The 22,647-nt window shown below is 34.2% G+C and overlaps 1 protein-coding gene across 1 annotated transcript in view; it reads left to right on the forward strand.

The window, feature by feature from the left end:
* The window catches only part of LURAP1L (leucine rich adaptor protein 1 like), a 38,484-nt gene extending 25,939 nt beyond the window's left edge, over window positions 1-12,545 (forward strand). Inside the window, exon 2 of the mRNA XM_016162956.2 lies at window positions 11,806-12,545. Coding sequence (XP_016018442.2) covers window positions 11,806-12,180 — 375 coding nt within the window. The 3' untranslated portion in view covers window positions 12,181-12,545. The remainder of the gene's footprint in view (window positions 1-11,805) is intronic.
* The last annotated feature ends 10,102 nt before the right edge of the window (window positions 12,546-22,647 follow it).

Raw genomic sequence — 22,647 nt, forward strand, 5'->3', positions numbered from 1 at the left:
TAAATCTCTTTACATATTATTTCTGCTGGAAATAGTCAATATAGATATAAATGTGACAAATTACATTACTGTCAAAGGAAATCTCATATATTCGGGTAAAATCGTCAATTTTAATTAAAGTAAAATTCTAAGAGAATACTATATTGGAACAATGAATATAATGCTTTAGACAATATCATTTCAATAATTGATTAATTCCATTTAAAATTAATAAAGCACAATTTTTAAAAATGGTGTGCAAAGGGAAGTTTAAACACTTTAATTTTTAAAAGACTAAAGATAGCAGCACATAAATTTAGTCCTTGATAATATGTAGTGCTAGAAATATCATTAAACTACTTGTGGAAAATAAAATGTAAACAGCTCAGTAAGACTATGAGCACTGAATCATCACAATATTTGGTATACGCTGAATCACAGATAATCAGATTAAGCCATTTGAAATAAAGAGCAAATCCATTCTTCATGGACTTCATCTTGGTTCACACTGAAAAGACAAAACTTACTTATTCTTACTTGAAGTATTAAATGTAGGGTATGAACATCCTCTTATGCAATACAGGTAACTTCTTTTTCTAATAAATCTGAGAAAAGTGACTAAATAAAGTTAAAAAGAAATTAAAGACCTAGAGACAGATATTCAACAGAAACTTGTGTTACAGCAGAGTTGCATTTTTAAGTTCTTTGACCTCATCTGAATTACCTATACTATTCTGGGCCAACTGCATTCTTGCCAGGTCTAACAAAATTTCTGTCTGTGGCTCTATTATTTGATTCTGTCGAAGTATGTTTTTCAAACGAACCAAAAAAAAGTTAAAAGTATGACTCATACAGATAATTCACTATATGCCAAAAATTTATTTATCTTTTTAATGAGGTGAACCATTAGGATAGAGAAGGTAGATAAAGGAAGAAATAGAAGAGCAGAAGTCAGATAGTCTCTTAGGAAAGATATAATGAGTTAAATTACTGAGCTAAATGTACCAGAAAGCGCCTTTTTATCTTTTTCTTTTTTTTTTAAGTACCTGTAAGACTGAGACCCCAGGGCAACAGATCGCCTAAAACCAGCTTGCCTGTTTTTGTAAGTACTTTTATGGGAACACAGGCATGCTCAGTCATTTACTATGATTGCTATTACTGCTATCTAGGAGTCTTCATCTAAGGCCCTTGCCCAGGGGCCTTTGCAAAGACCTCAAAGAATTAGTTTTGGGGTAAAAACATCTTAAATTTTTTTCCCCACTGAATTTAGAGTCTTATTTGGGGAAGGCAAAATTAAAAGGGTTTAAGTATCATTCAAGTAGATTTAGTTATTAGAATAAAACATTATCGTATCTGTATGGAAACATAAGAATACAATTTTAAATAAACTTATTTTTTAAAAAAATGTTTTTAAAAGCAAGGACAAGCCAGGGGCAGCAGGAAGCACAGAAAATTTTTAGGTTAGATAGGATCTCTGCTATCTGGGTAGATAATACAGAATAACCTTTTACTATCTCTTGTTATGAGCAAGCTAAATTCTTCTTTAACAATTTTCATTCCAACAGAGGGCAAAAAGAGTTCTAGCTTTGCATTAATATATGTAGCAGTGATTTATTCACAAACTCCTTTGAAAATTTATCTCATAATAAATCCACCTAAACTGAGCAAATTTCAGTAACATTTTTATATATTTTATTATTTTCAGAAATATTCTTTATCAATATTATAATTCAAGGTAAATAAACCTTTTTTTGTATATTTAGTTTTCTATATCAAGTCAAATTTTGTCTTTCATTTTCTTCTTCCACAGTCTGGAACAATTTTAATTAAGAACAAAATACTTTCTTCCTTGATATACAAAACCTCATTTTAGTTATAGTTCTTTGCCATGATTATTCCCAGTATAGTCTCAAACACCCAGTTAAGCCATAATTTTTAATCAAACTTAATACTCTTTAGAGAGAAACTAGAGAGAGTAACCACTGTCTGTCATATACAAGCATTTTAGTACAGCAAAGCTTACGCATTACAAGATCTTCACACCAAAAACAAACTTTTCACACCTTTGTAGATGATAAAATTAATATGTTCATTATAATGACCCATAGATATAGTCACTTTGTTACAATTAATATGGAAAACAAAGATTTCCATAACAATGGTGGCCAGTATTTCAATATTCTCTCTTCACTTATTAAACTAGTATAAGAAATGCAGGAAATTAACATTTAGTCTCTTTATTAGAAAATAAATGTAAATCTCAAAAAATAAAATAAAATTATGCTTATTCTCTATCCTGAAGGAATTTTTTTAAAAAAAGATATTTAGCTATGTATGACCTAAAATTCCTAAACTGATTCATGTTTAAAGATTCACTTTGATTTTCTACAAAAATGCTAGCACTATCCGTAAATAATTTTTGTTGTTGTTGTTTCTGTTGAGTTTTATTTTGTTTACCTACCAGATTTGGTACATTCAGTTTATTGAAGTTTTCAATCTTTGGTCTTTTTTGTTTTTTCTTTACTTTCTTGAAGTTCTGGGAGTACATTAAATTTTGCAAGTACTACCCTCTATAATTAGAAAATTTTTTTCTTAAGGGACTTTATAATTTATTAATATATGCTATTAGTGGGAAAATATTTCATTTTCTTATCAATGAGCAGTAAAATTTTTTTTCAATTATATGCATAGCTACCAACAGGATTATGAAACTTTGCCTTAGGCACAGGTCACTAGAAAATAAAGAAAACACATTCTCAATGGTTTATTCTCCTAGTCAGTAGAAATAGAATATTTTCTACATGGATATGAGCACACCAATAAACAAATGATATAGGCTAACTCACCATATTTTGTCATCTCTCACCCAACAAAATAATAGATTCCTGTCATCCTAATAGAGATCACCAAATGGTCACATCATGAAATCAGACTTCCAATTATTGCTACTCTAAGTGGAGAATAATTTATAGATTACATGACCTTGACTGGCCTAGTGGTTCAGTACCTGCAAGTCTTTGTAATTGCCTGATTTACCTGAGGGTTCAGTATCCAGTGTGGAGATGGACATTACTTAAACAAAAATGTAACTATTGGCAAAGACTCTGAAACAACAACAATAATGAAGCAAACAAAGTAGAACAAAAAGAACCAAATCAGAATCAAAACTGTTAGAAAAGGTAACGTCCTATTGTTATTGTTGATTCACTGCAGAAGCCACTTCCCGGGCAACGCCATTTAACTAGTTCTAGAGCACACTGGACACCTTGAGAGTAACTCCAAATCTCTCAAAATATAATTTTCAAATAGTAAATTACTCTATCATTATTCATGCTGCATAACAAATATCCTAAAACTTAGCAAAAAGAAAAACAAACATGTTATCTCACAGCTTCTGTGAGTCAGAAGTCTGTGCACAGATTAGCTGAGTGTCTCTGACTCAAGGTCTCTTCAAAAGTCTGCAACCAACATGTCAGTCAGGGCTACAGGCAGTTCAGGGCTGGATTCAGGGAGGATCTGCTTCCTAGCTCACTTCTGTAGTCAGTAGTAGTTGGCAGGCCTAGTTTCTTGGTAGCTGAAGTCCAGAGATAGTTCTTTTTCATGTAGCTCTCACACTAGAACAGTTCGCAACCTGACAGCTCTCGTCAGAGCAAGTAAGAGAGTGTGCCCAAGACAGAAATCACAACCTTTTTGTAACCTTCTCTCAGGAGTGACATCACATCATTTCACCATATTCTGTTCCTTAGAAACAAATCAGTAGACCAGTACACCCACACTCAAGGACAGGGAAGTACACAAAGATATAGATACCAGGAGAGAGTGGCTTATTTGGGAAATATCTTACAGATTGCCTACCTCTATTTGCATCAGCTGGGAACTTGTTAGAAATACAGGATTACAGAACTAGCGAAGAGAAGGTAACTTTTAACAAAATTCCAAGGTGATCCATATGCATATTAAAAGTTGAGGATCACTGTTCTAGAGAGAAAGGCCCATACACTTTATTCTGTTGCAGAGGTTGCTTCCTCACTTAATTTTATTCTAAGAAGTGCAAAGATCAGTTTGCCTTGCAACTCAGTTTTACTCTATTCAACAAATAGGAAAAAAACTTAAGAGTTACTGAAGTACTACTGGGCTGCAGATAGCAAATTAGAATTAGGAAATTGAAGAAGAAAAAGGGGACATGAGAACTCATACAAACAGAACTAATATCAACATCAAAAAATTACTGAAAGAGAGTTTAAGCATTTGGGTGGGGTGGGATGCATGGAATCAAGCAAAAAAAAAAAAAAAGAAAAAAAAGACTACAGTCCTGCTTTCTCAACAACTCTTAAGTGTACTACTGAATAACTATACATTAGAAGTGCTCTGTTTATACTTTATACTTTGGCACCTTACTGTTTGATTCTGCTTGGCTCTGTTTACCAAAATGGAGAAGTGTGTCACATATATTAGAAATATATCCAGCAAAAATTATAATATAAAAATGCAAATGCTTAAAGAATAATTTACATTCAATATTTGAACTCTTTCTATTAAAAAAAAAACACTGATAACTTTGGTATAAATATTTTTCATTTTCATCAAATTATATGTAGTGGAAAAGATAAAATTACATTGAGCTTTTAAGCCTGTATTGGAAAATGTAAGGGAAAAAATGAATGTCCTAATCTATTTATCACAGAAATGTAGTTTAAGTACAGCCTTTATCTGTCTGTACCTTTGATGATATACTAGAGCCAACTTCTACTGGGCTATGAGAGCTGTTTGTTAAATTTTCAATTTTATGAACTGGTTTTCAATCACAATCATTATTAAAACAAAGTATTTATATAAACCTACAGATTAAAATGTTATATGAAAAAAAGGTAATACTCAAAACTCATTACTTTGAAATTATTTTACTTCATTTTACTTGAGGTTATTTAAAACATTTATTGTATCCAGAGGGTGAAAATACTCCATAATGCTATACTGTTGAGAATCCCCTATCAACCTGATGTTTAGTGACATCACACTGGTAGCCTGAAATTGACCACAGCAGGAGTATTTACAGCACAGAAATTGAAAAATACTATAAATCAGAATTGACTTTTATTTTGTGGTCATAAAACAGTGATGGGAAAATGTTAATACTGCAGATTAAAACTAAAAGTATGTTGTGTCTTTAGCTATTACCTTATCAATAGCACAAAAAATTGGGAAATATTCTTCACGTATTCAAAAACTATTATACCATTTGGCAAAGTTGCTCACATCACTGACAAACCAGTAAAGTTCAGACATAACTGGTACTGAGGCACATAACTAGTGTTACAGCTGAAACAGGTTTCAGTTTAATGAATATAATTTGTGGTGAAAAACACTTTAACAGTAGATCACAGTCTTAATGACATAATATTACTGAGAAAAGAGTAGATTTGGATCAATTTTATTTGTTAAATTGTGGTTGAACTGCAACAATAGGTTCAGGTCAACAAACATGAAAAAAAAGTTCAGCAAAAATGAACAAAGGCGTTCTCTGAGAATCGGTCACATGAAATTTACAATGAAAAGCACTGTAAGTTTTGGCATTATTTGTAAAGTGTACACTACTAAATGCATGTATTTATATGTATGTGTATGTATAGTTTTCCCAGGGAGCCAGTTGTTAAGTATTTACCAGCACATCACCCTGCATCCTTCTTTCTCCCAGTGTAAGCATGGCCACTAGCTATCACAAAGGAGCATATTATCATATCCTAGTCTTCCACATAAAAATACTATTTTAAGTTCTAAATTAGAAAAATGCACATGCGGAAAGAACATTTATTATAAATCAATGGAAATACTTCTTGTCTGGTCTGTATGTGTGAGTTTCCTTTTACAAATATGAGGAGTTCATGTTTTTGTTACATCATTCCAAATGAATTTCAGCTCAGTTGATTATACTTCTCACGAACATACTAAAAGCACTCAGGATAATGAATTTTACTGTATTCAGATATAGAAAAGGAATTGACCTCACAAACATCCAGTATCAACTGGGCCTAAAACCTGATGGAATGAGATCAAAAAGTTCCCTGTCTTACTTTGATAATCAGTGGATTAATCAGCAAAACTATACAGATTTCATGAGAAGGCCTGGTGGCAGGAATTTATGTTTAAGATTCAGGAGCGTCACATGTGCCCCTTTCAAATAGACCAAATGCAGCTTTCTGATTTATCAAAACAACATCAATCAGTCAGCTGTGCTGATGACAGTGTTTTTATGCATGTAATTTAATCTTTGGGGAAATTACTCTTCTATAAGGTTTAGGGAAAAGGATGAACTGTTTTAGTTATTGTTCAACTCCACATATAAACAACATAAATGGAGGAAGATAAAGCTGACTGATATAAAAATGAAATCCTCTGTCACCCAATTAGAGACAAGTTTTGTTGTAAATTTTGGACTGGCTGAGAGTGTGAAAGAAAACTTTGGTGGAAGAGCACTGACTTGTAAACGGCCGCAGGCTTTTCTCCTGAAGCATTCCAAACCAAAGCAGTAGGTGGAAATGTTGTACAATGTCTTCTGAGACTGCAGAGACAATAATATCCTTATGAATCCTCTGAGAAAAGAGTTTGAGGAGTGCTTTATAAATAAAGCTATTAATAAAACTGCTGGAAATGTTAAGGATGGGTAGGCAGAAAATCTTCTGTGGTCATCAAATTGAGAATGTGGTGAAATTTGGAGAGGGAGCAATTTGGACACAAGGAGGTTATGCAAAGTGATCATGCAGATAAACTGGGATAAACTACTGGAAAAACAATATTCCGAGTGCCTGTACAACATCTCTTTAATTTAGTACAGATACTTTTTATTTTATTTTTTTTTCGGTATATTTGGAAATAAATATGGCTAGAAAAGGGGACTTCCACTAATTGCAAAACTGAAAAAAGTGATGATTGGTTTATTCTAATTTGAAATTAGGATTATTGCATAATGTTAAAAGGCAAATCTAATATTTTCCTTTCTTCATGTACATGATTACAGACTTGCTTGTGAAGTAGTCCGTCTCCCTCCTAATTCATATTTCAGCTTGCTGGACATTTGGGATTTAAGTCATGGATATTGTGGGATTTACAATAGGAATACATAGCCAAGAGATAACTTGCTTTTATTTGACTAGTCAATTCTCAAATAAAAAGAAAAAAATAGTGAAGGAATGCTCTGCGATAGAGATGACTTTGTGGTTCTATCTAAGCCAGCATTATGACAAGATAAGCATGAGCAGGTCCCTATTTGGAAGATACAATTTAGCAGCTCATGTGCATATTGTAGTTAATATATAGACATATTAAATATGATATGTATGTTTACCTTGGAGAAGAACACAAATATGATTTTTATTTAAAACAAGTGTAAAGAGCTAAAATTACTATTACCACACAATTTCTGATAAGGTGATTAAAAATCACATGGAGCTCAAACTTCTGGATTTAGCCATGAGTTTTTACTAGCTAATCCTTTGCAGGAGGTACTGAGCAGCAACATTGATTAATCTGTCTCCTCAAGAGCTTGCATAATTTTCTCATAGCAGAAACAATTTAGTAAGCAAATGGCCACAGGAATGACAAAGAACAGACACAATGTCATAATGGAGGGAAATCCTGAGATGACCTGATCTACAGAATCTTCTTATCAACTAACATCTTATATGAAATCTTAATATGAAGAGCTGACAAAAGTGATAGCTGGGTTCCTTAGCCAAATTAAATCTTCATTATTGGGTAGAAATTAGTCTTTTTTCACAGACCGCTTTACTACATCTACTGAGTCCAGTGGCTCACTGCAGCTTGGGCTATAATTCCACAATTTTTTTTTCAGGTATATGGAAGCTGAGGTCTTAAGTGCTAAGCCACCTTGCCCAAAGGTCACAGAGGTATATAGTGGCAGGCCAGGAGCCCATACCATGTTCCTCATATAATATCACAAAATAAGTCAACTTGTTTGTCAACTCCCTTATTAACTGAAAATTTGACCACATTCTCTCTTTCTTGGATTCTGCTGTGCCAATTCAAAATCTTTGTATCCTTTCAGTAATAAAATGATACTCTGCAAGAAAACATAGATCTAGAAAAGTTTATTATTAATAGTTATTTGCTCTTTCAAGATCCTTTATTTCAAGTTCTACAATAGGCCCAATTCACCACTTGTTCAAAAATGACATGAAATTTCAGCATTCATTCAGTTTTGAGTACAAAGACCTGTTATGTTACAATTGTGAAACATAAGAGCAAGTATGAAGAACCACACTGAATTACCAAGAAAGGCCAGAGTAAAGAGAAAGAGGCTGAAGAAGAAAAGAGGAAAGGACATCCACATCCCTTTACATATAGCAGAATAGGTTTTTCTTTGTTTTTATTTTTGTTTGTCAATGTCCTATTTGTTTATTTTTTCCTTTCGTTTAACTCATTTCACCAAGTGTTTACAGAACACCTATATATGCCAGTACCTGTAATCGCCTCCTCCGAACAAACAGAATAATGTTTGGAGAGTGATTCACACCCTCAAGTCTACTTCCTTCCTATCTCTTATTCTGTATATTTAAGCTAGGAATAACCTTGTACCAGTTTCTCAGTGTCTGAGTCCTGTGAATGAATAGGAAAGGGATTGCATGCTGGCAATGCTTTAATACAAAAAAGCTCTTTCCAGAAGCTGCCTCTTTCCTTCCTCTCGAGTCACATATTCTGGCCCACAGCAAAACCCAAGGGAGAGGTGTTCCTGACAGATGGTTCAATCTGAAGTAATCATTCAGCCCTTGGATAAATATTAATTGAGCACCTATTATGTGCCAAGTACTGTTGTAGGTCTTGAGCACAGTGTGGCAAACAAGACAGACCAATTCCTGTGCACTCTGTGATATTTACATACTAATGGAAGAGAGACAGAAAATAACAAATGATAAGCAGAATGATTTCAACTAGTCATAAATATTATAAAGAGAAAAAGAAACCAGAAATGTGGTATGGGTATTGGATAGAATGGCTGATTACACAGGGGCTCTTCAAGGAGGCACTTAAACTCAAACCATAATGAGGACCTCCCAACTCTCAATATCCTCAGAGTGAAGTCACAGGACCCTATAAGATCTCAAGTGAAAGTACCACAGTTTCCTGTCAATGGGACAGATCTAACTCTCTTCTTAATCCTTGGCCAGACTTCATAAGGACAGGGATAATCGTGAAGAAAGGCGGGGCAGCTACTACTAGAGACAGAAGTGACATTGTGATTTATTTCTGTGTGTGGTGGATTGCTCATACTTTCAGGGTTCATCAGTAGTAGCATAACCACACCTTAATTCGAAGAGAAAGCAGTAAGTGTGAAGCAAGCAGCCTAGAGCTCCAGGTAATGGACAAACAGTCGTGTGAACCGGCTGGCCCAGCGCTCCCACAGTGGGAAGCTGTTTACTCTCTCACTGGGAGGACAGAGAGTTAGATTCAGTAAACCTGTAATCATTATTGACCAGATCAACATGTTCTAGCTGACTTGCTTTCATCATTTTTTTTCCCCTAAAAGAGTTCAATGGCCTGTGAATATTTGCTTTCAGAAAAGATTTTTTTTTTAATTTAAATAAATCATGTCATGATTAAAAGAAGCTTTTGTTACTTCAGAGTCTACACCCCTCTTATTCATATTGCTCAATAAAATTTTAAAAATTTCTATTTGATGCAGCCACTGTATAGCTCGGACAAAAATTACTGAAAAAGTATCCTAAATATGTTTTAACCCCTGAATAACACAGTTGCTGGGAATGTGTATTATTATTGTCTTAAGAACTTAACTTTCACAGATGCTAAAATTATAAGTATTTCTAAAAAAAAAAATTATGACTTTCTAAGAAAAAAATTAATGCTTAGAACAGACAAAGAGATGGAAGAAATGTAAGACATACCTTCTTTCTTAAAAGAAACTTAAAGCTTAGTTGAAGAAACAGCAAAAAGACACAATAAAGGTAGCAATATAAGACAGTATAAAATTAGCTATACTGTGAGATACAAAACTAAAAGAACTGCAGACGAAGCTGGAATCAGCAACTAATGCTTGATGGAAGAAGTAGGACTTCAAAAATGGAGTGGATTTAGAGAAGAGAGTAAAGTTTTTCAAGTGAAGGGAATAACAAGGAACATACCCAGAGCTGGGCATGGGCCAAAATATTTCTATGGGACAAGGTGGGGATATGAACAAATGCAGCTATTGTTCATTTGTGGAGCCCTAGGGAAACGGTCACATAAATTGATATTGCACCAGGCCTACAATGGGCACAGTGAGTTTTATCAGCTACAGATGTCTAACTGAAGAATTTTGTAAGACTTTGCCACATATTGATTTTCTAGGCTTGTCAGTGGACCTAGGCAAATTGTCGCTGGTTTGTAAATATTTATTGTATTATGTGTAACTTGAAAAGTATCTTGATAGCTCATGGGGTATGTGCGTGAATTTGAACATAAAGACTGCCAGAAAACCTCCTTCTCCAACACAATATTATTGCAAGGTCATTGGTACAACACCACAAATAGAAAAGCATCTCGAGACTTATTAAGTTCACGTCTTTCCGTTTGTGAACATTTCATAGAGAAATGTTACTTTCTACAGGATTTATTTTCAGTGCTTTTTCTCAGAGAAGTTAAGAAAATTACCCAAGTTACTTTATTTAATATCCTAGCAAAATTAAGGGTTTTTAAATTGCAGTTCATGCTTCTTATATTTATACATATGTATTTTAATCTCTAATCTTATATCTTTGAAATCATTGGTAGAACTTCCACCTCTCCTAATGTTTGCTCGTTACACTCAATCCAAAGTTCTCCTTCTGTTATGGATTAACTCCTAACCAGGAAATATTTTTACGATATGAATATATACATTTAAAGACAATAGGCTCCTTTCTCTCTTATGGCTTGAGCATGACTGAGTGCCTTTGATGATTATAGAAAACTACAAATCTGAATTAACCCTGGATCTTAAAGATAGAACTAGAACCCGGCCTCTTAAAGACCCCAACTGAAAAAACAGGAAGTTTTACACCATCACGGAGCCTCATATCCCAATTTTGATAGGGGCTGGCCCTGAAATATCTGAAGCAAATAATCAGATCTACATAAAACATCTAGACACTTGATCTTGTAAAGTGGAGCAGCCTAGCGTATTGGTTCCTTTTTGGATTCAGGAAATTTTAAAACAATTTGGGCATTATTCAGAACTATCTAATGTCAATATAGTTATATATGGACCTTTTCTGTACTCTTTTCTCTTTTTCTTCATCTGTAAAATGGGGAGAATAATAATAATACCTGTAGTTCAGGGTTGCTACTATAATGAACGTTGGGCTTTTATAATGATGCTTTGCACATTATCAATCAAAAAATAGGAGCTGCTGCAATAATGATATGATGACTCCTTAATTTCTATACATTCCCCTTCTCCCTTCCTCTTGACATATTCACATGTATTCCCAAGTAAACACAGATAAACTATTAGTCTTGCCAGAGAGAGAATAAGTTTCTTAGCAGAGAATATGACATTCAATATGATATTTCCAACCATCTTGGTTAGGGTCAGGGATGGAGAAGTTTTATTGTCCTTTTGGGAATCTGATGTGCCTGGCAGGAAGTGAGTTCTTTGATTATGACTCCTACTACTGGTCAGCAGTTTTCAAAAACATTCTGAGATCAAGTGAATTTATATTTTAATTCTGTGAATTTAAAATTATGGACTGAAGGAGATAGAATCCAAATGAATTTTGGGTCTTTCATGAATGTAGAATAATTTTCATGTCTTTTCTTTCTCCTCCTTCTCCATAGGTTAATCTCAGAGCCACAGATGTCAGGCTCATGCGCCAGTTGCTCGTTATCAATGAGAGCATTGAGTCCATCAAGTGGATGATTGAAGAGAAAGCCACTATTACTAGCCGAGGCAGCAGTCTCAGTGGCAGCCTGTGCAGTTTATTGGAGAGTCAGAGCACCTCCTTACGTGGCAGCTACAACAGCCTACATGATGACAGTGATGGGCTGGATGGTATTTCTGTGGGGAGCTATCTGGACACTTTGGCAGATGATGTCCCAGGCCATCAAACCCCATCAGACTTGGAACAATTTGGTGACAGCTCCATAATAGAGGATTCCCAGGCACTGCACAAGCATCCCAAATTGGATTCTGAATACTACTGCTTTGGCTAATGACCTAGTCTTTTGCATGGGATTGGTGTGCAATTAACTTGTATTTATCTTTCTTCTCTGCTGCTACATTTTTGGTGTGATTTTTTTTATATATAACAGCCTTTTAAAAAGAAGCTTATTTTGAAACTGCTTGATGATATTTCTGTTGCTCCTAATATTTCTTATCTGGACTGATTTGCCTTTCTCTCTTACATCTCTATTTTTATTTATTACAATGATTTTTCTCCCTTCTTTTATAGTGGCGCAAATAAAGTAGGGAGAAAGAATAAGCAATAATCATGTTTTTGCTTTTGTTTTCAGAGCAAGGGTCAGGGATTGCTAGAAAAACTTTGCTAAATTTTACAATAAACCAAAGTCTGATAACAGTTAATATTGTTGCTTGTATTATTAAATGATTCAGAGTTTCATTCTCCAGAAGACATTGAGGTTTATTACTGTTTGTATATTAGGTTGAACGAAATGCTTGGGATGAAGTCAGGCATTATTTCTAGGCCACAACTTCCTAGTGTAAAATAACAATGCTGCTACGCACTTTTCATGACAATCATTTGGAAGCCCCAACTATATGCAACCTGTTCAGTTCAAATATGTGTTATTACTGCAAGTCCGCATTTTGTCATCAGTAATTCTAACTCAAATTGTAGACTAAGTTGTGTGATAATGTATATAATTCTCCAAAATGTCAAAGAAAAATTGATATCGAGTACAAAGGTGATTTGAGGTTAAGGTGTTCTAAATTTAATTGTATTTTGAAATTTTGTTGACATTCACTTTTAAGTGTTTTACATCTAATAGGATATAGAAAAACATAAATACATACATATAGATGGATGGATAGACAGTGTGGGAAGCAGAATCGCTATTCATTTATGAAGTCTAATATGATATCCTTTTATCTGGGATGGATAAATAATCTCTTAATTTTCTGAAATGACATATGAAAATGTAACTCATATAGTGAATACTTAGTTTTGATGTGGTACTATTAATCTTTCACATTTCTTTCACCGTGATGATTCCTAGTGAATGAATCTATTAAGATTCCAAACTGTTTTTTGTAATACATATTTCTGCACTTAACATTTTAGAATACAAATCAAAAAATCTTCCTACTTATAACTGAAAATACCCATATCTCAGACATAGTTTCCACAAGTTTCCTTTGTTATATATCTATTACACTTATCACATGTATTATTTGTTGCAATGATATGTATTATTCTATTTTCAATTAAAATCTACAGGGTCTGTATTTAACACTAGTCCTTTATCTTAAATTGCTTGATATAATGCCCATCACAATTTCAGGATGTAGTTGGATTGTCTCCCTTCTATGTTTGAGGACACTGAGGCACATATAAGGTAGGTAACTGGGTAAAATCAACCATAAAGAGTCAACACTGGGATTTGAACTTGGGTCTGTCTGATTCCTAATAAGAACATGCAGTAGCCCCTTTGGTACCTTCTGAAATTAAATAATAAAGTGTGGATAAGAAAGCAAATATAAACCCATGACAAAAAGAAAAAAATGACCAATCATTTTCCTTCCAATTAATGGGACCTGCATTTTCCAATACTGAGCTTTCTGAATCCTTTCCTGAAATCACACATCTAGAGTCAGTTTTGCGCTTATCAGTATATCTGGGAGTTGACCACATGCCAACTGTTCCTCATATATTTTCACCCTTTCTGTTTGCTTTTACAATCAACCTAAAAAAGTCCGGTAGGTTGGCTATTTTTTGTTTTTAATTTTTTTTCATTTTAATCTGAAATTAAACCAAGAAATGTTTAGCATAGTTTGTTTACCAGATTAAAATCCAAGCGTACACTTTATAATCTAGATGAGAAAATTTTCTTAGGACCAAGACTGATGAATTTCAGAGGGTACTGAAATATGTAATATGTCTGCGGCATTGCAAGGGGAACATCCCCAACGAGAGGGAAGTAGGCAGACAGCATGAGTATAAGAGGTATAAAATAGCAAATTCTAACTCCTTCAAAATTCAACATTTGCCTAGATCAAGCCAGCTACATGGAAGATGAATTTCTGTCATCAGAAATCACAGTTTCAGATTATAAATTCAATCTTGCAAATTCCTTTTACACCCTCATTTTCCCAATCAGCTTCTCCTGGCATTTGTCTATCCCACGCCCTCTATAAATTTCTCCTCTGAGGAAAGGAAATTAAAAAAACATAAGAATATAATATAAGTGTATAGAATAATTTGCATTTATACATTGTATTTTTTAAAAAATGTAATAAACATTGGCAGGATATATAAGGAGAATTTTTTTTTTTTTGCTCCGAGTTTCAATACTTTAGGTGCTTTAAAGCTATGCTATTTTTCTTTCAAAAGATACAAAATATAGAGTCTCTGATTTAGAGATATGGAGTCATATATAAGCTAACAATGTTTTGATAATTAATTTTACTAAGAGGAAGGGAATATTCAGTTAAACAACATTAATTGCTAACATATTTATTGGTCTCAAGAGAATGAAGGCATTTTCAACTAAAGAATCCCTATGACTAATCTCTGACCTGGAGCATTCAATCTCTGTCAGCACCATAAGAAAATGGGGTAAAAAACATTAAAGCAAAGTGCCTCTCAGACTATTCTGCATGAACTGATTTGTGTTCTCCCAGAGAAATGGAATTTTCCTCAGTTATATCCATTTCTCCATTTTTATGGACTCGTCTGCCTTATAATGAGAAGATAATTGAAGGTAAGGAATTTAGACAATTTAAAGCTAGTACATTTTGGGGGTTTTGCAAATAAAGGAACTTTAGATGACTGAACTTCAAAGAAACTCCAACATTTATACTACTAGTCAGCCACAAATTGCATAGCATAAAGTTTGACAAACTGCAGTAAGGATTCTTTTTTTTCTTAGGTGTATTATAAAGATCCTTGGAGCTCCATGAATAACTTTCATCAGGCATCTGTATCCCCAATTCCATCAAAACACAATCACCTCCAGGATGCCAAAATAAATGGTTATTTCATGGTATTTACTTATTTTACTGACCTCTCAGCAGCAATTGATACATTGATCACTTCTTTCTTAAAAGACTGTCTTCATTTGGCTTCCAAGACCTCACTTTCTCTCGGACATCCTCATTCCCCACTGCCTGCTTGTCAGCACACTCTGTTGCTGTTTTCTCTTCATACTCCTGACCTCCAAACATAAGAATGCCTCTTTGCTCAATTATGGCACCAATTCTCTTCCAAAATGGCTTCCCTTGGGATTTTATCAAGTTTCACAACTTTAAATGTCACCTTTGTGCTGAGATTCCTAAAAGTATATATCCAGCCCCAGTCTCTCCCTTAAACTCCAGTCTCCCATGACTATCAGACCCCACAGCATCCCTATGTCTGATAAGCATTTCAATCTAAACATATCCAAAACTTAAATTTTGCTCTCATTCTCTAATCTTTCTCAGTTCAGCAAATGGTGCCTACAACTAATCAAATGCTCAATCCAAATCCTTGAAGTCATTCTTAATTGCTCTTTCTCTCATATCACATCTAATCCATCATGTAAATCACATGAACTCTACATTAGAAATATATCCAGAATGAGCTACACATTCTCACACTACCACTGCTACCACTCTAATCAAAGTCAGCATCATTTTCCCCAGGAACATTTGCTTCCACTCTTGCCTTCTTGTAGCTAGTATTCAACACAGCAACCACAGTAATCTTTTCAGATACAATCAGATTTTTGCCAGCCTCTAGCAATGTACAATCCATCTCCCTCCAAACATAATTCAAATCTTTGCCATAGACTACAAAGCCCTTTGTGATTTGTCGCCTTTCTACCTGCTTGACCCCATCTTATTCCATTCCTCTCCCTCTCTCATTGTGAACCTCATTTGCATCTTTACTACTCCTTAAAAATCTCAAAACTCATCCAGGTTAATACCATGGAATCTTTGCACTTGTCATTTTCTCTTTCTGAAATGTTCTCCTCCCAAATATTCATTAGTCTTGATTCCCCAGTACTTTTTGGTCTCCAATCAAATGGCACCTTGTCTAAGAGAATTTCTTACATAGCATACCTGGCACATTTTGTCCTTGATTTTACCTAAGTGAGACCTATTTTGGACTTCTGACCTCCAGAACCATAAGATAATAAATTAGTGTTGTTTTCAGGCACTAAGTTTATAGTAATTTGTTAAAGCAGCGATAGGAAACTAATACAGATTTCAGTAACTGGAAGCAGGATGCTGCTATAACAAATACCTAAAAATGTGCAAGTGGCTTTGGACTTGAGTAAAGGGTAGATATGTGAATTTTGAGAAGCATGATAGAAAAAGCCTTGACTACTGTGAAATGACTATTAGTAGAAATACATATTTTAACTACTCTACTAGTAAAGACTCAGAAGGAAGTGAGGAGGCACAGTAGAGAAAATCCATAGTCTTAGAGAATATTTAAATCATCATAAGCCGATGACTGGTAGAAAGGATAATAAAAGCACTGCTGGTAAGGGCTCAAAAGGAAATGAAAAACATATTATTGGAACCTAGAAAAAAGAGGTCTTGTTATATAGTGGGAGAAGGTTTAACAAAACTATATTGTACAATTATATGAAAAGCAGAACTTATAAGTGAACTTGGATATTTTTCTGAGGCGATTCCTAAGCAAAGTGCTTAAAGGTGTGGCTTAGTTTGTTCTTGCTTCTTATAGTGTGACTCAAGAAGAAAGATTGGAGAAAGAGGGAAGAACTTAATCAAAAACAAACCGGGACTTGATAAAATGAAAAATTCTTAGATATCCAGATTGCAAAAGACACTAAATTTAGAAGGCTCACTATCAAGCAAAAGTGTTCTGGTAAGAAAGGCAGGAGTATGGCTAGACAGTCTTTTTCTAATGTCTCAGAAGATCAGAGTATTCAGTCACAAAGAGATGTGACTCATGGATCCCCTCATCCATGTGAGCAGAAGCCAAAAATAGAGATGGGATTACCTAAGAAAGGCTTGTGGAAGAGCTTCTAGTATAATGATGTAAATTCCTGTGGCATACAAAGGAGAATCACAAGGTTATTGACAATTTTATACTGGCAATAATATTGCCAGCTTGGACTGAAAGAAATACAGAGATCAAAATGAAAAAAGGCTGTAGGACCCAGAAAAGTCCTATAGTTAGGAGAGAGGGTGCTAAAACTATTCAGCTGCAAATACGTGCTACCTCTGATGAAAAAGGGAGGAGGACTCCAAGGGTAGATCCTCAACCTCAGAGGGAAGAGTCATAAACACAGAAGATAGAGCTGAAAACCACAGAGGATTATTCCCAGGCTTTTAAATCTAATGTTGATGTCTCAGCTGCATTTAAAATTTCTTGGAACTGGTGAACCTTTTTTTTTTTCCTTCCCTTTTTTCCCTTTTTGAATTGTAATACCTGTATCTGTTATCCTATGCCTGTCCCACAATTGTATTTTGGGAGCAGTTAATTTGTTTCTAGAGTTTCATAGGTTTGACGTAAGGAAAAATTATGTCTCAGGATGGATTATACTCAGAGCCTCACCTATACCTGATTTAGATAATTTAGATGAAGAAAAGTGGGATTTTTGAGGTGATGATGTCAGGCAGTTAGGCAGCCATAAGTGAAGGGACCGTAAGCCTGGCTCTGTAACCATAGGAACGACAACACTGACAGCCCAACCCAAAGGCTGCCTCTAGGATCTCCCAGAAAAAAATACAACAACAACAAAAAAAAACATTTTTCAATTAACAATACCCCTACATCCTAGAGCACAAGGAAATAACTGACCATAACAGAGCAACCAGTTTAGGCCAGCCACAAACGCTTACGTAGTAAGGAGTACTCTGACCTTCTTTTCACCTCAGCCTTATTATATCATCATTATAAGATCATACATATTCCTGGAAGTTCATGGATCTAATTATAACAGACTGAATTCTGGGTAAGGATATGTGCGGTTGACAATAGGTTATATAACTAAGCCAACTATCAATCAAAAATGTCACACATCAATCAGCTAGCACCACCCTTGTAACTTCCCATCACCACCCAGATATAAGACAGACCTCCCCACCTCTAAGAGGCTATAACTCTCTCTGGTGTAGCTCATTTCTCTCTTAAAACATACTTCAATAAATCTTACTTTTTGTAAATCTCAGTGATCTGTAATTCTTTACTGTATCATCAGAAAAGATCAAGCTCAACACCCCCAAATCCAGCAGCACCAGAAGAATCATGGATTTAGATTGCTCCCAATAGTAACAATGAAATTTAAATGAGATTTTGAACTTAAAGTTGATATTGTATTGAATTGAGACATTTGGGGATGTTGGAATGGGGTGAATGTAATTTGCATATAAAATGGACATGCATTGTGAGAGCCCAGAGAATGAACTTTGGTATGCAGTGTAATGACTCCCCAAGGATGTCTAAATAAATCCTAATCTTCAAAACCTGTGAATATGTTACCATGTGTTACCTTACTAATACAATGCTTCTACCTATCTTTTTCTGCTCTAGTTCTATGCTTTTTCACTGCCAAAGAACAAAGTATACACCTGAATGAGAAGGAGTTCTGGGCTAAATTAAAAGAGAGAGGGTGCATTAGGATTTGGCCAGGTTCCCACAATTTTCACAAATTATGTTTTAAGACAATTCCTGTCTTAAAACTCCCATTCCTTTTGACTTCATGAATAAACACAGTGAATGCTTTAAATATTCCTGGGCTTTTAGTAGCTAACGTGACACCACTAGCAGCCTCTACCCGGGGAGGAAACCCTGAAAGTGTATCTTCCTGAGAAACACACACAGTACACTTAGGAGAGTGAGTTAAACCATTTTACATGGGAGGATCAGTCACATGCTCTATAATCTCCCCAGAACACTGGTTAAGAGGAAGATCAGCCATTTTTAAAACTGGGTATTTTAATTTCCATAAGTTAATATTTTTTATTTGCTTATTTCTTCAGTGATTCATAACTCAGAGTTATCCTACCTTGAAGTGTTTACTATCTGATGACATTTGTTTAAAGAGCTGTTAAGTTTAAAATACATTTTCTGTACTGTCAAAACAGTATGAATGTGCTTATCAGTATGTTTTAATAAAATGTATATAGCCAGTAACACTGCCTCTTTTTCTATTTTAAATGCCACCTGAACTACAGCAAAAACGTAAAAATATTTTCTGAAATATTCTGAGTTATCTATGTTGAAAAGACATATTTCTTACCTATACGATGCTTATAATTTAAGGAGAAATGAAGAAAGACATTTATGAAACAGTATGATAGTTACTAAAATAAGAAGCATGGTCCAATCTGAAAAGAGATATTGTTGAATTAATGCAAAATAAGTAAATTATATCCTTGGGATATATCAAAAGCATATCTTAAGGAGGTTTATTTTATTCATCATTTTATTATTATTAGAGATATAGTGTAATACAATCATCTCTGCATAAATCTTACCACCATTAAACTATGTTAATCCTGGAGCATTTTCCAAGAGAACTATTTAAGATAATGCTAATAAAATAATGATTTAGAGTTTGTCAATAGACTTCTTGCTAACACAGCACTTATTTGTTACCTGTTCCAAGGAGATGAATTTATTGAACATAATCGGGATAAATGAACAAGTAAATGAACATACTCATTTTCTTGATTAATTCTGGTTACTGAATACCATAAACTGTGTCATATAGAATACTATTTTGCTGGGGAAGTCTGATGACCTCAGGTACAATAGCAAATCCATGCTATTTCTATCCTAGGTAAATCTCTAAAGAAATTACTCAAGTTCATTCAAATAGTAATGGTGAGATCTAAGACTTTAACAAGTTTTACAGACTCTAAAACTTCTTACAGCATACAGATTATAGCATAAAAATGTTGTACTTAACTCAAAGTACTTTTTTCTTGGCTTAAGATGTACCCAAAGAAGATTCTTCTGCAAATGGTTATATTTATAGCCAACATGCCTTTGCAATGGTCCAATATCAAGTCTGGAAGATTTAAAACCAGTTTTGCAAAGTACAAGGATTTCTCAGAGAAAGTGTGGAAATAAGATAGCTGAGAGAGAGAAGTTAAGCAGACAGAATTCGATTTTCACAGACTTTTAATTCCTTGCACAACAGGATATAGTTTCTATTTGGATTTTATTGACTTGTGCATCGGTCTTACACTATTTCTATGTTATCACAGTTATCACTGTTTAAATGTTCAGTAGAGCACTCCCATGAAACACTAAACAACATTCTTTCAAATCTCATCATCTATCATTCTGGATTATTGTATAGTATGCTTAACTTAAGGTTTGGTCAACCCAAACCAGAGCTAGTGGTAGGATCATGTCACATCTACCTATATTTATGAGTGCTAGTTAAACTCCAAACCTTGCCCAAAGTTGGCACTCTTTCAAGTTATTAATGTGGTGCACAGGGCCTGTTTGTCCAATGTGGGAGGAAGAATTGTCAGAACTGTGTTATTTCATTCTTTGCTAATGAGGGATCATGTACCAGTAGGAAAATGCTGCATTCTTGATGTTTTTAGATTCTATGAGTGATTTACTACAATTATTTTTACATCAGCCAAATCCACCTATAAATCAAATATAATTTTAGCTATCAACTTCTGCATTTTTTTCCTACTCATGCAAAGGAATATATGAGAGAAGTAAGATTTCTTACTCCTTTATCACTGCTGCATTCCAGCTTCTTGTCATTGTCTTCCTCTCAAAGCATCAGCTTTGTATTTTTCAATCAAAGATTCCTTGCAGATTTATTAGTGATGACTCCTTCAATCTAACATTTTTCTCTGTCATAAAAAATGAACTGAGGTAACTATTCTGCTGGACCCTCAAAGCCCTTTTTTTTTTTTTTTTTTAATTCAGAGATTATATGGTGTTAGGTCTTGAAGGGATGCTAGAGGACATGTAGAATAATCTATCACTTTGCAAAAAGAAAAATGAGGGATTCTTGGGCAATTTAAACCATATTTGGCAGTGTAGTCAAATTATCTTTCTAAATTATGCTTCAGAAAATGATCTGATCTACACTGGCCACAAAAGTAACCAATTCCACTTAACATACAAATAATGTAATATAAAAAGGAAAAAAAAAGAAATTCATTAAAAAGGTGTGATGGTATAGTCATCAACCTACAATTAAGGGATGGTATAAAGTGTGTAGAGGCACTAGTTTCAAAGTGTTTCTGTTCTACCAATTACTAGATGCATGAACATGAAATACTTCTCTGTGTCTCAGTTTTCTTATTTATAAAATGAGTATAATGAAACTTGCCTCATTGAATTGTTCAAAAATTAATTAATATTTAGAAAATGCTTGGGGTACTACAATGCACACGTAAATACTTAATAAATGATGTTACTGTCATAATAAACAAGTAAAGGAATCTATGTAAGAAGGAAGAAATTAAGACTGGTGCATCATAGGAAATATAACTTAGGTATATATACTGTTGTATGACCAATGCAATAATCATTTCCAGACAACTTCTCTATTGATAACCTCTTTTGCAGAGGCTGCAGAAGTTAAACAGTTGCATTTGTAGCCACCCTTGTAGAAAGCCATGGCTGTGAGACAAAATTTTGACTGATTAGCTGTATGCAGAAATCTGACAAGTGTTTCTGGAAAACCTTTTGCTGACTTTGAGCTGTTTATATAAACCATTTCTGAACTCACAATATTTTGAGGTTCTCATGTCCTTACTTCCTATGGCAGTAGTAAAATTCTTTCAAGAAAAGGGATTAAAGTGCAACTTGTATTTTAGGACTGTTAATACACATTGCCAGTAGTGTATTAAATAAACTAAGCACAGTTGTTTTTCTTCTGTCCTCAGTACCATAATGCTGTTAATAAATTTGGGAATTTTTTAAAAGCAAAACAAGGGTTTTTCTTTATTCTATATGCTTTACAGTAATACTCGTCTGGAATGATGAGAAGATGCTATTTCAGATTTTGTTTTCTCAAATTTAGTTTCTGGAAACCAACCAAGGTACATAGGGAATTCTTTAAGCATCAAGGCTTCCTAAAACATTGTTAATTTCCTGTCTCAAATTTCACTTGGAGCTCCATTTAAAAAATGTAAAAGAAATACTTAAATAATGTATCACTTTCTTCTTGTAGGTCCATTATAGATACAATAATAGGTAAATCATGACTTACTTTGGTGGATCACAGAATGAAAAACGAAGCCAATATAAATAAGTATACAGTTAAAAATGGAGCCATATCTGATCTATTTTTCCTACTAGGTTTGTCAAATCAATCACTGAGAAAATAATAGGGGACAAACTGATGGCTGGTGATATCATTTATAGGCACTTATACCATTTACCATAGAGAGTCTTAATTCAATAGAAGTTCACCAAATGATTTACTAAAATTCTATCATGACTCTATGTTCCTCCAAATTTTTACTACCTATAAAACTTTGGAACATTAAAATTCTTGTGG

The sequence above is a fragment of the Rousettus aegyptiacus genome, unplaced genomic scaffold (assembly GCF_014176215.1).
Source record: "Rousettus aegyptiacus isolate mRouAeg1 unplaced genomic scaffold, mRouAeg1.p scaffold_m13_p_3, whole genome shotgun sequence".
Classification (NCBI taxonomy): Eukaryota; Metazoa; Chordata; class Mammalia; order Chiroptera; family Pteropodidae; genus Rousettus; species Rousettus aegyptiacus.